General features: G+C 39.1%; 1 protein-coding gene across 1 annotated transcript in view; it reads left to right on the plus strand.

Moving 5' to 3' along the window:
* The window catches only part of LOC146821651 (uncharacterized), a 2850214-nt gene that overhangs the window by 2818510 nt on the left and 14991 nt on the right, over nt 1–16713 (plus strand). The window contains exon 15 of the mRNA XM_085609890.1: nt 10111–10176. Within this exon, the coding sequence (XP_085466016.1) occupies nt 10111–10176 (66 nt within the window). The remainder of the gene's footprint in view (nt 1–10110; nt 10177–16713) is intronic.

Below are 16713 nucleotides of genomic sequence, written 5' to 3' on the forward strand. Positions count from 1 at the left end.
CGTATTCATGTAGCTTTCCGGCTTGGTAGGATCAAGTACCAAGAGAAAAAGGGATGAAATCCTGGGTTGTTTTTTTATTCATCCTGAACCATATCTCCCCAAATGCAGTTGTCAGGAGCACCAATGTAGTATTGCCCATGAGCCAAACATCATATACCCTTTGACCTTAACGATGTCACAGGATGCAAAATCTATGACCTTTGGTCCTGCATCGTCCCCAGAAGTGATGTCACATAACCTTAATCCCGATTACATCAGAATACTTAACATTGCTGAAGTTACATAATTGCATAATTAATATTATATATTCTTCTAGGGGAGAACAAAAGGTGGGTGGTGAGATTCTCGTCCCTAAGAATTTTTTTTTTTTTTAAAAAGGGCTTTTCTGTTGCTGTATAATGCACAACTTTCACATCATTTTGCTAAAAAGCCATAGGCTGTAAAAAAAACACTCACTAAATTTTCAAGTCCTTTCATGGTGTGCCAAGCTACTGAAATCTGACAGTCCCCATGAGTTCAACCAATTATGTTTTTTAAACATCCTATGGGTGCCCCCTTATGTCAAAAATTGCCTCCGTGCTACGATCAGCATTTGCTATGGTGGCCCCTTTTGCCCAAACATTACATACAATAAGCCAGTGCCAGAATTTCCCTAATACTGCTTCTCTTGCACTATGTAGGTCCCTTATGCCAAAGGTTATGTCTAATATGTCAAGGACCACATTTTGTCTTCCAATGTGGCATCACAAGCAACTTGCCACAGGTGCCACCTATGCCACGAATTTCCTCCAGGAGGCCAGCACTGGTATTTTTTCATGGGTGGTCCATGACAAAATGTACTTACAGACTACAAGCAGTAGCATTTTGCTGAGGGTATCTCATATGCAAGTATTGCCTCCAGTGTTCCTGTAACAACATTGGTACATGAATACTGGATGCTTCTATAAGCCAAGCATACCTGGTCCAACAGCAGATCTACAAGCATAACATGTGCTCACACTCAGTCTATCAATAGCACTAACTTGCACTCATTTGTTTTTACCTACTCTTGTGCACTCACTCTCAACCTTAATCACTAATTCACACTCTCTCAACTCACTCTTACTCTCTTATACTCACTCACTCATTTTGACACATCCAAAATCCCATATACAAACATACATGCTCACACATATACACACTCTCAATCAAAATCACTCTCACCCACATGCACGCACACAACATACATTACAACCATTTTATTTTTCTTATCTAAGATGCAAGTGAAGGTCCAGATCTTGCTGCTCCACCTTTTATTACACTAATAGTGAATAATAACCTATTATTCACTATTAATGTAATAAACATGAACCGAAAACGAGGTTAGAGCATGAGTCTGATAAGACAACCCTGTGTTCTTGGCACTGATTTTGCCACCTTGGAGGCCAGGGGTGGCAAAGGCAGTGCCATGGGTAGCAAGGGGCAAGCTAGGAGGTCGCAACTGTGACCTCTGTCAACCCCTGAATGATGTTCATGCTTTTAAGGTGTTGGTACTTTAGCTATTCTCAGTTTTTGTGTTGTTTTTCTAAACGTGTCCAAAGTGCACAGTAGAGTTTCGTTGTCCTAATCGTTTTTTGTGCTGTTTAAAGAATAAACTTTTATGCTGCAACACATTAGATGGCTACTAATTGCAGCTGGAATGAAAAGAACCAAGACAAATCAAACCTACGCGTTTATCATGTTGTCTCTTATTAAGATAAACTCAAAGGGTCTAATCACGCATAAGCAATTGTGCAGCCAAAAATAAATACATAACTCCCCTAAACTTGCACAGAGATCAATTTACACAGTATGTGCCAACCTGGCAAGAGGCTAATGCAGTTATGATAACATAACACATATCTTAAATGCACGTATTCTCCTCTTGGGGCGTCTGGGAGATGAATACCAGGTGTTTATTATTACTGATTTCAATTGTACTAATTGTGTTAATCTGGAAGGCTGAGTGGATCTGCCGGGATTTGAATTTGAGTCTAAGAGGTCAAACACAGGTTTCCAGAGTGGATGCATTGAGCCACTGGACCCAGCCTTGATAGGCATAAGGGTTCGAGAATGTCCGCCATAAAAGGCAAATACAAAAATCTAAATCTTCTTTGCATAACCACACTTACTCCATCACATCTATAAAATGAAAATTACAAGAAAACTATTTTAAAGACAACACCCACTAAACAATATACAGCAAAAACCGAGAAGAGTTAAAAACATGTACATATACATTTGCTTGTACAAAGCAAGTTTCGTGCAAAACGTAATGAAAGGAATGACAGAACCATGTAAAGAAATGCGTGAGCAAATAAAGGGAGCAGCAAGCATATAAATGGAAAGAGCATTAATATCACATAAATCACTAATGAACCAACAGGCTCATATGAAATGCTATTGGGTGAATTTATCATTAAACTCCTCAATCAAATTAGGGTCATGCCCAAATGTTGCATTTTCCCAGGATCCTTTAATATGTCATAATCTTTCCACCCAGTGAGACACTGTAATCTCCCTTTCTTAATCCTTGAATTTTAGATGGTTTGAGCAGTCAAACTCAGGTTCCCATCAACCAATAATATGCCCTAATACATGACACACGATACTTAAACATCAAGGCCACTATATATTCAGGAGACTGACACTAAAAGAGCATAGATAAATGACTAAACGCCAAGGTTCTTCCCTAAAAAGGACAAAAACTGTCACTCACTGAAGTGAAATGCCTTAACAATGGGTCTCCACAATCTACATCTCTAGAGCCTAGTTGAACGGTTGATATGAATGACTAGGCACAGACATCTCTTCCTCCCCGTCGGGATAAAGCATCTGCTTTTCCATGCCTATTCTGTCAATGAATAAATGATTTCACATGAGAAAGCAATAATGTCTATCTTGAATGTCTGGTGCTGGAACATTTCTAACTCTACATTCTAATTGTCAGTCCTGAGTATAACTTTCTGTACTGCCTCTTCTATATAGTGTATTCATAATATAAAGTCTTCTTTACAAAAGTTCTCTATCATAGATTGAGTCATTTCATTCTAGACTAGTATTCTACTGGATGCAATTCTTCTGTGACTGGGCATCCCTGTGTAAGAAAGGCTCCAATTGCAAAAGCTGATGTATCTGTCTCCGTGATGAACAGACTAGAGGAATCAGCATATCTGAAAATAGCAGACATAGTAAACACCTTATTTGGAACACAAATGCATCCTTCCGCTCTTTTCCTCACACAAAACCTACTCCATTCTTTATCAATGGTATAATGGAGAAGGAAAACTATTGTAAAAGCTTGTAGAAATTGTCTGTGAAACATGACAAATCCTGAGAATATTTGTATGTTTTTACTGTTTGGTGTTGAGGCTAATTTAATGCTGTAACCTTTTCCGTGTCCAACTGCATCCCTAAGGATAATATTATAATCCCTAGGCAGAAAATTAATGGTTCCTCAAAACAACTTTTACCCACTTGGTGTACACTGAGATGGTGTGAAGATATTGAAGCACCTCTCTTACATGCTTACAATGTTCTGATATGAAATCAAAGAATATAAGTATGTCATATAATGACAACAAAGGTTTTTAAAATGTCAGGAAATATATAATTCACAAAATGTTGGAATGCAGTTAGTGCATTACATAGTCCAAACGGCATGACCAGATATTTAAAGTGGTCATACTGTATGTTAAAGGCCATCTTCCCCTCATGTTCCCTTCTTTAATATGAACCACTTTGTACAGGAACCAATTTGTAGGGTTCTCGTATGGCTAGTTTAATAAACATTTTGCTGTCTTTATCTGATCTAATAGCACAGAGATTAAAAGTAGGCTTAGACATTACTTATGGTCACATTAGTCAGTACTCTTTAATCAATGCAAGAGCTTTATAAGTTCCATCAGACATGGAAATTAATAATATGTGAACCCTGCTGGTAAAGGAGAATCGAAGCCTTACTGTAGGTTTTCTTCTAGATAGTCTTTAGGTACTTGTTTCTCCGCGCATTTGCATATTGTAGGTTTGATTCAGCCACGTAACAGCAATGGTCAATGGGGGGCACATTTGCAGATGCAAGGCTTTTTGATGGCTCAGGTTTTTCTTATCCAAGGTTCCAAATCTATATATGTATACCAATACATTCCCAAGTGTAAAGGTTTGGGACTGAGACTCAGACCACCTCTGATAAGGATAGGTGAGAGAGAGTTGAAGTAAAGGCTTGGTACATTTTTTAAATCCAAAAAGCAAGCCTGGTCCACAGTGAATGTGTAGACGTGGCTAACTTACGCCTGCACAGAGGTGGGTACGGAGCACTGGAGAATTCCAGGCCAATTCCCCCAGAGTGGTAGTTGAGCTGATGGGATGGCTGCTCAGGCCAGCAGAGAAGTGGGTGCAAATCCCAGGGTCAGTCCAGCCCCATCCCTGTGGGACTGCAGCTAACTTCATTCAGCGAAAAAGAGCCATACTCACTGAATGTGTGACACCACTAAAAGTAGCACAGGTCAAGGTTGATGTTTGTAGGTTAGCATCCCCATGCCTATACAAAGTCTGCTCTCCAGTGACAGTAAAAGGTGGGGCCTGGATATGGCATGAAGTATCATGTAAAGAAAGCAGCAGAAGAAGAGACACAAGCATACACCAGAACTGACATGCTATGCTATGAGTGCAGGTCAGGTGGACTTTGGTGATGGGTTGTGCTGATTAGACTGCTGGAGTATGAAGTTGTAGTACAGTCAGACTCAGCCAATAGAGAGAATCAGCACCGATCCCATACTCATGCTTCACTAGGGTCTCAAGGCGAGTTCTGTGTGTCGAGCCTGTGCTAGTTCATTGAGACTGACAATCAGAGGCAGACATTTAGGAAGCGGTCATTATCTCTGTACTCACACTACAGCCCACTAGTTACAGAGATGTTCAGAATCTAAACAATATGGTCAGGGGAACATGCAGACTTACCCTCTCCAATTGGCAAGCCTACCCCCACCCAATTACCATTTATAGTTCAATTTCTGAGGCTCGCATCCCAAGTTGTTTCCTAACCAATCCTATGTCAACAAAGTTCCTACTACTAATGTAATGTTTCCATCTACCTGTTTGGTTTTGAGAACCTGTGTGCCACAAGCTCTGTCCCTGATTGATGTAACTACCTGACAAAAGGTGTTTGCTGTTCGAGTTATTTTCATCCTTGACTCAACATCTTCCAACATTAAAAAAAAAGTTGTTTAATAATAATATAATTCTTTGAATATTAAATAAATACACTTTCATAGCAAATACATTAAACATATAATTATGCACATTATTGTGACTTCTGCATCACAGAAACCCCAGATTGTCTGGCTCATTTGGTGTTGGAGTGCTACACTTTCTTGTTTTGTAAATAACTGCTCCTGTAGTCCTTTAATGCACTATGAACATAGGTGCAAAATGTGGTGTAACCTCTCCCTGAAAATCACAGTGATGCTCTGTATTACCAGCAAATCTTTTGCCATAACAGCAAATTCCCCAATCTCCAAAGTTAAGGGAAATTCACAGGTATCTCTCTCAATGTTACTTCCAGATGAAATGGTTCCCCTCCTTCACTATGAGTAAAGTATTCCATTCTGTTGTTCTTTGTGATAGTCTATGTTTTAAAACACAGTTGAACCTAGTCTATAAAACCGCATTACACCATATTTGTTTTCTAAAAGTAGCTCTGCCAATCCTCCACAACTATCAATCAATCAATCAATCCATCAGTATTTGTAAAGCGTGACTAATCACCCGGGAGGATATCCAGGTGCTGGGTAGCAGGACTCAGTTGAAAAGCCAGGTCTTGAGTCTCTTTTATGAAATCCTCCAGTGAGGCTGATGTCCAAGATGGAGAGGAAGTCCGTTCCAGGACTTGGCAGCGAGGTAGGAGAGGGAACGGTCTCCACTGTGGCTTCAATAAATGCATGTGGTCTGTGCAAGGGTGGTGGATTGAAGGTCTCTAGACGGTTAGTGGAAGTTCAGTCTGAGGTTATGTATGCTGGTCCTAAATTGTGAAGGACTTTTTAGGCATGTGTCAATATATTGAATTGGCATCTTGTCTGGCCGGGGAGCCAGTGGAGGTTCCTTAGATGTGGGGTGATGTGGGTCCATTTGTTTGAGGATGAGTCTGACTGGTGAGTTCTGTATCGTCTGCAGTCTATTCTTGAGTCTCAGAAAAATCTTCCTTGCCTACTACCTCCGCTTCCCCCGGTCATTACATGACTGAACTATTGCATAGCCTATTAAAATAGCAGAAGGTGATGGATGGAATGCTTGCATAAGTCTCAGACACTGGCAATTGCTTGAACCTCATGGCAGTCAATTGTTAGGTTCCCACTGTATAACTTCAGATGGTGTCATAAAAACTATAAAGCCTGACTCCATTTTAAGTAGGCCGAGGGTCCGTTTTCTGTATTTTTGCAGAATCAACAACATGTCCACCTTTTACACAGATATTATATGTCCTTCACTTCTAAGAACCTGTGAAAGTGTCAAGTCACTCAGTCATAGACATCAACAAGAGACCTGAGGTGGCAGATGTCTGGGGCAAGTATCTTGCTATCTCAATTTCAAGGTCAAACAAGAACAAAAGCCAAAACAGTGTAGTCTGAATTGTCGTATTGCTACCGTATTTGTTTAAAAGACTGCATCTTAGATTATCATCTTAATGCTTATTGGTTATACCAGACATTCCTAAGGTGAAGTTGGAAATTCTGTCTTAGATAAGATATTGTATAAAAGGGCTGCCACTTGACCACTTGTCAAGAGAGGTCCTTCGCCCCAGATTATCGAGCAGGAAACTGCCAGAGAAGATTGTGAATGCTAGAGATGCTGCAATATTCCACTTTCTACTGTAAGGTGATTTTGTGTCTGGGAGGAGCAGATGCGACACTTGTTTGCAGGGAACACGGCCTCCCTGACAACTGATAATTACAGCATTTGGCTGTAAACAGATATGCACGGCTCTCACTCTACCTAAGAAAATCTAGATGCAAGTTATGCTACTCCATGCTCTCCTAGCGTAGCGCATAGAAGTAGGTGTTAGAGTGTCAGCTTTTTCAATGACCATTTAACCATGGTAGAAATGCTTATTTTATTCTCATTGTTTGCAACATGCATTTGTGCTGTTTTCATTATATTCTGTGTGGTTGTTTTAGTTAAAGTGTCTTTTTCTTAGCGCATTTTGTAAGTGTGGTATTGAGAAGAACGAAACTGGTTTGTTTCCAATTACCACTGTCCCTGCATACCTTTTTACGGACCGTTAGTAAACCAAAAGCATTGACGCCATTTCAACTATGTATTGGGTGGGGTTCCGCAGAGCTACTATAATTTGTCTTTTACATTCAAGCATTGGTGCATTGAACCAAGTTTACTTGTGTCACCTGCGGGTGTGAAAACAAACCTTGTAGAGCTGAGCCAAAAATTCAGTTTAGACAACTATGGTGCACAGCCGTATGCAAATCTGTTTTGGTATTGCTTCAAAAGTAATAGTCCAGCACAAATTGGCACACAAAACCCCTATGGACCAGAACACAAGCAACCAGACGGGTGTCATCCTTCCTTGCGAAAGCCTTTACAGTAGTTTCCACACACATCTCTCTCAAATTTGAGGGATTTCAAAACTATGCAACTGGCCTGTTGTTTTGTCTGAAATGACACGATTGCATCACACTCATGCTGAAATATGTCCACTGGCCACTATTGTAAAAAAAAACACTTTAAAAATGTAATGGTACTCTCTATTGCTGCTGGTTGAACATCTGGTTATCCACTAATTGGAATAGCATTTATACAGTATAATAGGAAGCTATTCCCTCTCCATGTATCCTTACTCCAAAGCACTTTGATACCACCGTGGGGTATTAACAGCACTTTACAAAAGCCGGAATCCATTAAGTTAAAAAAAAGAACCTTTTGCCTTGGTGGTACAAATGTGTGATTGCGCCAAAACTTACATAACATTGTATAAAACATTTGTACAAATCTGCTGAGAGTAGAATGCTATTTATTAACACGTTGAGACGGTGTAGGACTCATGAGGATCTTGAGCCACTCTAGTCATGAGTCATGGTCTAGGTCCACTCTCAATGATGATAATGTATGGTTTTAAGTATCCTGTACTGTACATTAAGAAGATATTGCAAGCCACTAATGAATTTTGTGACTATAGAAGGGAACTAGTCAGTAGGCCAAGTTCCTTTAAAGGGTCATGGAACTTTGAGGTGACTTTCAATATCTTTTTAATGTGCAGCAGAGGGTATTGTATTCCTTATAATATAGGATCACTCATCCCACAAGCCGCTTACATTTTTGTTGTCTTGCTCCTTCATATGAAAGAGATAGTATGGTTTCAGGCATGAAGCATAAAAGTGAAATCTGTAGTGTGAAATTGAAATCAGTTTCAAATTGGGGCTGTGATTCAGAAAGAGTAGTAAAATGCAATAAGATGCTTCCTATCCCGCAATATACCATGTGCAAAAAATAAACATGTTGCCATAAATCTCATCCCTACTGCTCATTTTATAAATAAGAAGGAAAAAACAGTTCTTTGTTTGAACTACATCTTCAATGATGCTCGATGCCCTGCTGTTCTTCTATTTTATTAATTTATTGTTATATATATGTATATATATGCCATAACCTTTAAAACCGTTCTGCCAGTTTAGTAAAAAAAAAGTACAGAAATATCAAAACATAAATTAAATGGACATTAAAAACAAATTGCAACATTTCCAATAATTTAAAATGGCTGCAGAGTAGTAAATGATAAGTTAATTATAGTTGGGTTGCAGTTTCATAATGCCTCCTGCCAGTGATAGCAGCCAAGGTGACCTGCCTTTCACCTTGAATGGTAGCTCTGGCAGCTGGCATTATGACACCACAACTCAATTATATGGGCCCACTTTGTGAGTGAGTCAAAGTGTTTCTCCTCTCTCAAAAATGGTAATAGATAGCCTATAACAAACATAGCATCTGCATGTATACTACGTTTGTTTTTACTGCCCTTTGATCTGCAGTGACACATTATGCCATTTTAATGATGACCAAACAGGCAAATTGGAAGTTTGTGTTTTTGATGAGATTGTAGGGGCTTGTTGACTTGTTTTTTTATTTTAAATTCTGCTATTTTATCAATTTTGAATAATACCCAGTGTATGAAAGTAACAACTTAACCATGCCTACAGACTATTAGTGTGATTTTGATTTGGCAATCCACATGTTATTTCTGCGATTTAAGGATAAGGGTTGGTTGATACCTCTCTGAGTGAAGAAATTTCTGGTGCAGTTGTAGAATCGGTATACAACTATGACGGTTGGAAATCAGTTGTATTTATAGAAAGAATGCTGTGCGAGGTGTGCATTTATGGGAATGATCTATTTTGATAAGCTTTTTGATGAATAGATGATTTTATAGATGAGATGAGGTACTGTATTGGGAAGCTGATCTATGTGTCAGGCTTTTTTTGTTACCGATCTTAGAGTCTTCATGGAACCCCCTTGTGACTTGCCTAATTTCTTGTGGGCACACATGCCACTGCCACAAAAGGTAAATAAATAATCTGTATTTGAAGATTCGCTGAGAGTAAAACGCTATTTATTCCCACTGTGGAGGTAGGGTAGGACTATTTCCTGATCCTGTCTGATCGTGGAACATTCTTTCCTTCCACTTTCAATTAATAGGAACAGATGGATTATTAAAATCTGATCATCTCCATGTGCAGTAGGTATGCATGTTTTTGCTGCTCTTAGATCGCACAGTGACACACAATAGATCTGGTTGCAAACAGGCACGTTAGAATTTGCATGTTTTTGTGGAGATTATACGCTGAAAATGAATCTGTATGCCCATCTGGTGTTCCACGGCTTTATTGCCCCAATGCTGGATGCAGATGGCGGTAAAATGTGTTTTGAGAATACCTGGAAGCTACGGAGAAACAGATGAACTCTAATAAGAGAGAGAATTACGCAGGCCCTTTTGCTGCAAGCACAGAGCAGGGTTCAGTCAGAGCCATCGCTCACTGTCAGGAGTTCTTGCAGCGGCGCTAGATGTAACAAACTGTTTTATTTTGCTTGCAGCTGAAATGGAGAGTCAGTTGGAGTGTGCAGAGCCTGCAGAAAGTCAGTCTCAAGAACAATTAAGAGGTAAGTTATATGCCTCGACATTCTTTCAGTTCAGGTATTAAAAACAATGTCATTGAATTCAATCTAAGAATATGAATTAATAGAAAGGGAAATGCCAATCACGTGGGACTGTCAAATGTATTTTGTTCCACTAAGCAATACACTGAAACGGTTATAACTCCAATTAAATTGAATATCTCTTTATTGTAATACTTTTCCAATAAGTGGCGAATGAAAGCCCTGCAACGAAGAAACGTGGACGGCTTATTGTCTCCGAGGCACAAATGCAATTTAAGTGACATACAAGTGTGAGAGTCGGAATTTCATGTCATTGCTTAGGAAACTCACTGGCATTTAAATTGGCTGGAATTAAGTTCAGTTCACTAACGTCCCACGAGTTCTGGGGATGCCAGAGTAATAAAGGTATTATTGCCCCTGGCCTTACATTACCTAATGCCATTTGACTAGGCGGCAGTGACAAGGAGGGAGGGTCCATGGACCAAAGCTGTAACACAGTGCTGTGATTTCAGTAGGAGACAGAAATGTAAAATAATGTTCATTATTATCACTTATTAGGTATGCAGATGTAAAGAGAACACTGCTGCTCCGCTTCCCTACACATCCCCACATTTTAATTCCCACCAGTGAATTGCTGATCTGAATACCACCCACTGAGCATTAGGTGCAGACCTGTTATTGGATGGTTTTGGCAGGAATTATTACTCATCGTAAGGTGACTGGGGTAAAATGTAGAAACTTTTTAAAGGCAGTAGTGTGACAAACGTCAGGATGTGTTTTGTATTTACCTTTTCCCTAATAAAGCAGAGGTCTCCAGTGGAAACATCAGGATGCTTGGAGACTACGAGCCTTATTTCACGTTGGTTATTATTCGCCTCTAGATGTTAGTGCTTAGTGGTGGAGAGAGGAATGCTTCTGAGGTCAAGCGGGCTAACACCAGAAGTTTCAAATTTGAGATTATTTACAGTTAAGACATGCACAAAATTAATCCTCCCACGAAGGGCCACAAATATGGCCTGCAACTACAAGCTGCTACATCCTTCACCCTCAGCATCCACACTACACAATTTTGACCTGACATCTTCAGCGGTAGGACAGTGAAAGAAATGCACGAAAAATACATTCTAATAAATGCTTCAATTCATTAGTTACATTGTTCCATTTCAACGTTTTTCTCTTGTTTTTTTCTGAGCTCCTATCTGTTCGTTCTCCTTCGTTTGCTCAATGAAATGATGTAACTTTTTTTTTAAGTTTGAGTTTATTGAGAAATAAACAGGAAAAATAACAGCGATAAACGAATACATCAAATCCTATTTGACATAAAAGTAGAAAAATATACTATACATGTATAAGGATAAGACTATCAAGCTGGTAACAAATAAAGATACATCATATAAAACAATAAAAAGGACAAGGAAAAAGGAACAAAACGTAATTAAGGTATATAAATAAAATAAAAAAATACAAAATAAACAAGTGTATAATAAACATTATTGAACACTGTAAGCATAACAATAATGACATTGAAAAATATGATAATAAAACATTCAAAGGCAAATAACCAACTAATCATCTGGTAATGGCAAAGGGAGAAAATTAAGTGGTTTCCATACATCATCTGATACATTTTTAGAAGCAACAATTGAAGAGACAGTTATAGATACATAAGTTGTTAGGGGAAGCCATAGGAGATCCCTTTTGATTGCTAGAGTAATGGGAGATACATAGTTTGTGTCAAGCCGGTGATGGAAACAGACAGCATTCCACCAGGATCTAAAAGTGACATTCTCTGCTTGTTTCCAGTTTGAGGTTATTAGATGAAATGCAATAGCTAACAATAAATCTAAAAGTTTACAACTTACTGGTGATTGAGGCCATTGAGGAGATAAGGTACCTAGAAATATATTTGTGAAGGAAAAGGGGGTCTGAACTTTAAAAATGACCCTAATTTGGGACCAGACTGATTGCCAAAATTGAAGGATGGAGGGGCATTCAAACAACATATGTTTTAGGTCTGCAGCAGGGCAAGGACAGGACCAACAGGAAGAGAACGTTTCTGATGAAAAGGATGCTAATGATACTGGGGAATATAGCCCTCAATAGTAAATGAAAATAAGGGTTTGTGTGGTGTTAGCAGCCAGAGAAGTTTTGTGAAGCTTTGACCATAATTTATCCCAAGTGGTAGTTGGCCATTCTTGTGATAAATCCTTAGCCCATGCCTGTTCAATCTTTGATTTTTGCCTATCTGTGGGAAGTTTTAATGTTTTGTAAATAATGGATGCTGAAGGGGAATTATGTAATATTGAGGATATGTTTGTGTTATTTACAGGAAAGTTATTATTATCTGGTAGATTCTTAAGAAATTGGATAAGAGAAGGATAAAGAAGATTATACTGCGATCTAGAGGAAGAAGATAATGAAAATTTAGATTGAAGATCAGAGAAAGAGAGAGGTTGGGTATAAATTATAAGCTGAGAAATCAAGGTTTTCCAGTATATGGAACGATTACGGACCTTCAATAGTTTATTATGCCAAAAGGTACTTGATAAAGGGAGCTAGTAGAGGGATATGATGAAGATAGTAAGGGGGTCAAAAGTTTACGAGAGTGTGAAATGATAGGAGAACGCATGAAAGCAGTATTGGAAGTAAAAGATACAAATTCTTGAAAATCGAAAGGTGCAATAAGAAAGTTTTCCATTGTTAACCAAAGAGGAGGATATTAAGGAATGTCAGTAGCTATCCACCGGGCAGCTTGTTTTAGTGAGAAAGCAGAATGATAAGTTTTAAAATCGGGAAATCTAAGACCTCCATTAGGTCTATCTTTGTTTAAAGAGGGCAGGGCTATATGAGATGGTTAACCCTTCCACAGGAATTTTATCAAAGTGGAATCACATTTTTTAAATAATAATGAGGAATGTGACTAGGGATCATAGAAATAATATATAATATAAGAGGGGAGAGCATCATCTTAATTGAGTCTAAACGACCCCACCAAGAATGAAAAAGGGGGTGCCAGCAACTAATAGTATCATTCAATTTTTCAGTAATATAATCAAAATTTAGCTTTAAAGTATCGGGTATTAAAGGAGCAAACCACAAGCCCAAATATTTGATTTTAATTGGTTGCCTAGAAAACACGGAATGCTCAAAAAAAAATTCTGATACAAGATGTTCAAAGACAAAATTTCACATTTATCAGCATTTAGGCGATAACCTGAGAGTTGGGAAAAAGAGGCCACCTGCTGAAGAAAAGGGGTGATAAACGATGTAACTTAATTAGCTAAATTAACTAAAGAGAGAATTATACAAAGACATTCAGGATGCCAAATTGTAATGACCTAATATTATTCCATATGTTTGTCCCTTTTTTATTTTTAAGGATCTCATAAATTCATACTTCAAAAAATGCCCACATCCAATCTTTAAGGAATATAGAAGTATTTCTCTTACAACGAACTACTCCCTGTCAGTGTATTTAATGGCGTTTCCTCTGTAACTCTCAACATGTCTTCCAACAGCTCTTTATGAATGAGGGTTCATTGCCATCTGAAAGCCTGTACTTCACACCTGTCATCAGATCTGCCTGCTGGTCATAATAAAGGAACTCAGTGTCCTTCAAGTATTCACTTAAATAGTCCTGAAAGTCAAGTGGACAGTAGTGAGAGCTCTCACCTCCAAGCCTGAAGATAGAATGGGTCCAGCTTGTCAGACGTTTAAATCCTATCTCTTGTTGCTCAAAAGAGGTCTTCTGATCGGTCCCCTCCTTTCCTTTTCAACTAAGAAGTAAAAGAGACTGCAAGCCTTTTTACCTTTTTTAAATGTTAAGTGGTGCTTTAAGTCTTATGCTTCTAGTTTACCTTGTTATTGTAGATTTCACCAAATAAAATGTCAAAACCTCCTCAACAATGTGGTGTAATTTATTGACGCAATCCATTAAACCAACTAAGCTACAGTCTGAAAAATTGGCATGAGTAAAGATTTCTGAAAAGAGTGATCTATAGATAATAGAGTGTTAGAAATTGGGTCTCTAGTTGGCAAAGGTTTGTACCCTGTCCAAGTAGGGACCACAATCCTAGTCGGGATAAGTCAGATACACACCATAAATTAACCTGTGCTCGCCCTCTGGTAGCACAGAGCAGTTAGGCTTAACTTAAGTGGCAATGTGTAAAGTATTTGTGCTCAAAAGAAAACGGTTTACTGTTCCTAAAGGGGACAAAGCATTAAGGGGAGTAGGTCAGAGAAAAGGAGCTACTACAAGAAGAGTAGTTCCTTTTTGTAAACAGGGTCCTCACACACCCTTGCGGGTGTCATGCTTCATCAGCGGGCTTGCACCTCGGGCCTGCGCTGCAATGCCTGATGGGCACCCTCAATGTGGGCTCTTTATTGGAGATTCTTTTTCAAAGATCTGATGTGTAATGCAAGTTAAGGGACCTTTGTGTAGATTGAGAAAATGTATGTGTCGATGTAATGATTAGTGACTTAAAAAAGGCTAGGCAAGTCTCATATCGAATTTTAATCCATGAGTATGCCTGACTTTTTCAAAACGTGATGTCACCAGTGGGAACACGATCCCTGCTGACTTATAAAGTATCTGTGCAACACTTAAATTACAGTAACTTAATGAAAACACCACGAAACGTCTCCACACAGGTTTAGGAAAACAGAGACTATTTATCGGAGTAAAACAAGACCAGAACGTAAAAAATCCAATAAGTCAAGATATGAGTTTTTAAAGATTAAATAAAAAAACAGCACTTAAAAGTCACTAGCGATCAAAAGGTTACTTGAGGTCATGAGAGACCAGTGAAAATTCAAAGTTCAGGCCAACCGCAATGGAGGGCAGGCCTGCTACAGGACCCTGACAGGTCCCACTGAAGAAATATTTTGGATACAGCTTTAGTTAACGCCGAGAGCATACTGTGTCATTGTCGAGGTGCCCGAAGTGGTCCTGCATCGTGGTTGAGCTCAGTTGAAGTGAATGCAATGCATCATCTTCGAGCCACACAGAGCGTCGTCATCAAGCAACACAGACTGTGTATTCGATGTTGTCGAGCTGCCTCTGTGCCAGTGTCAAAGGAGGTTGTGGTGGAAATTCTCCCGCAGTCGAGGTGCTGCATCGCTTTTTGTTAAAATCAGCTGGATAACCCACTTCTGAGGCATAGGACTGGAGGGTGCACCTCAGGCAAAGGTAGGACTCACAGATGACAGAGTCCAGAAGCAACAGGAGGATTGCAGGAAGTCTTTTGTGTCCCTGAGACTTCAGGAGACAAACCAGCAAACCTGTGGAGTCACTCTGGGTTCAAGTGAGATGGGTACCCCAAGATCAGCAGGCAGCGGGGCAGGTCAGCAAAGCAGAGAAGCAGTTCCTCAGAACAGTTAGTCCATGCAGAGTGGCATTCCTTACAGCACAGCAGTCTTTACTCCATCAGAGTTCTTACCAGGTCCAATAGTGTACTGATTTGGTAGGGTCAGAGCCCCAGTACTTATACCCAACAGTTCCTTTGCTATAGGGGTTGAGTTCAAAGGAAGTCTGTGAACTGCACAAGGATACATTTCAACCCAGTCCTGTCTGCCAGGCTATCTGTGGAGACAGCCAATAGGAGAGGGGGACCCCAAGAGAGCAATAAAGAACCGGTATATGCGGGGTAAATAGCAAAAATACTCAGAAGAGAAACCAAGACCGGTTCAATAGGTATATATTAGGGCCTAATAAATAGGTACCTGATAGAATGCAAGGCTGAACTGTAAAGGAATGGACAGATAAGAATGTATAAAACACTCAACAAAGGTTATAGGTATAAAGATAAGCCTTTTGTATTTATTTTACTTTTTTGGTTGAAGAACTCATTTTTAATTTTATACAAATGTTTTTTATATCAAGAATGTACATATGTAAATTTTATACAAACAATCAAAACCCATCAATAAATATATCTGTTAATCAAAAACATAGTTAATGCCCCACATAAAACTCAAAATCATCCATACATACACTCAATCAAAACCACATTCATTACATCAAATCAAATTGGGGGTGAGAGCAAATTATCCTTGGGTATTCAAATGGATGAATTGATTGTATCTCATGCAGAGGAGGCCAGATGGTACTCGAAAAGGGAGAAGGTCATCAATTCAAGCGCCAACGCGCGTTTCGGTATAGGACCCACACAGGTGCCCCACCTTCATCAGGGCGTAGACCAGGGATAATGGGGGGCAAGAACAAGATCTAAAAAATCAAATAGACATATATAAAACAATACAATAAAGTAAATTAAACAAACAATATAGTATGTTGACATGATTTCATATTCAAAGACAAAATTAATATATTTAAGTCCAGAACGATTCCAGTTATTCACAGATAGCTAATCAATCAAAAACTCGATAAATATGGCCCAACGGGTCCAGCAGTAGCTAAAAAGAGCAAATCACCCCTAGTGTGTAAGTGTAGCATGATAAGAAACGGTGAACCCAACCACCAAGGTCAAAGAAATAGAGTTAGGCAGAAAGGAAAAAGAAGGACTGATGTGTTATCAAAAT

This window comes from Triturus cristatus, chromosome 6 (assembly GCF_964204655.1).
Source record: "Triturus cristatus chromosome 6, aTriCri1.1, whole genome shotgun sequence".
Classification (NCBI taxonomy): Eukaryota; Metazoa; Chordata; class Amphibia; order Caudata; family Salamandridae; genus Triturus; species Triturus cristatus.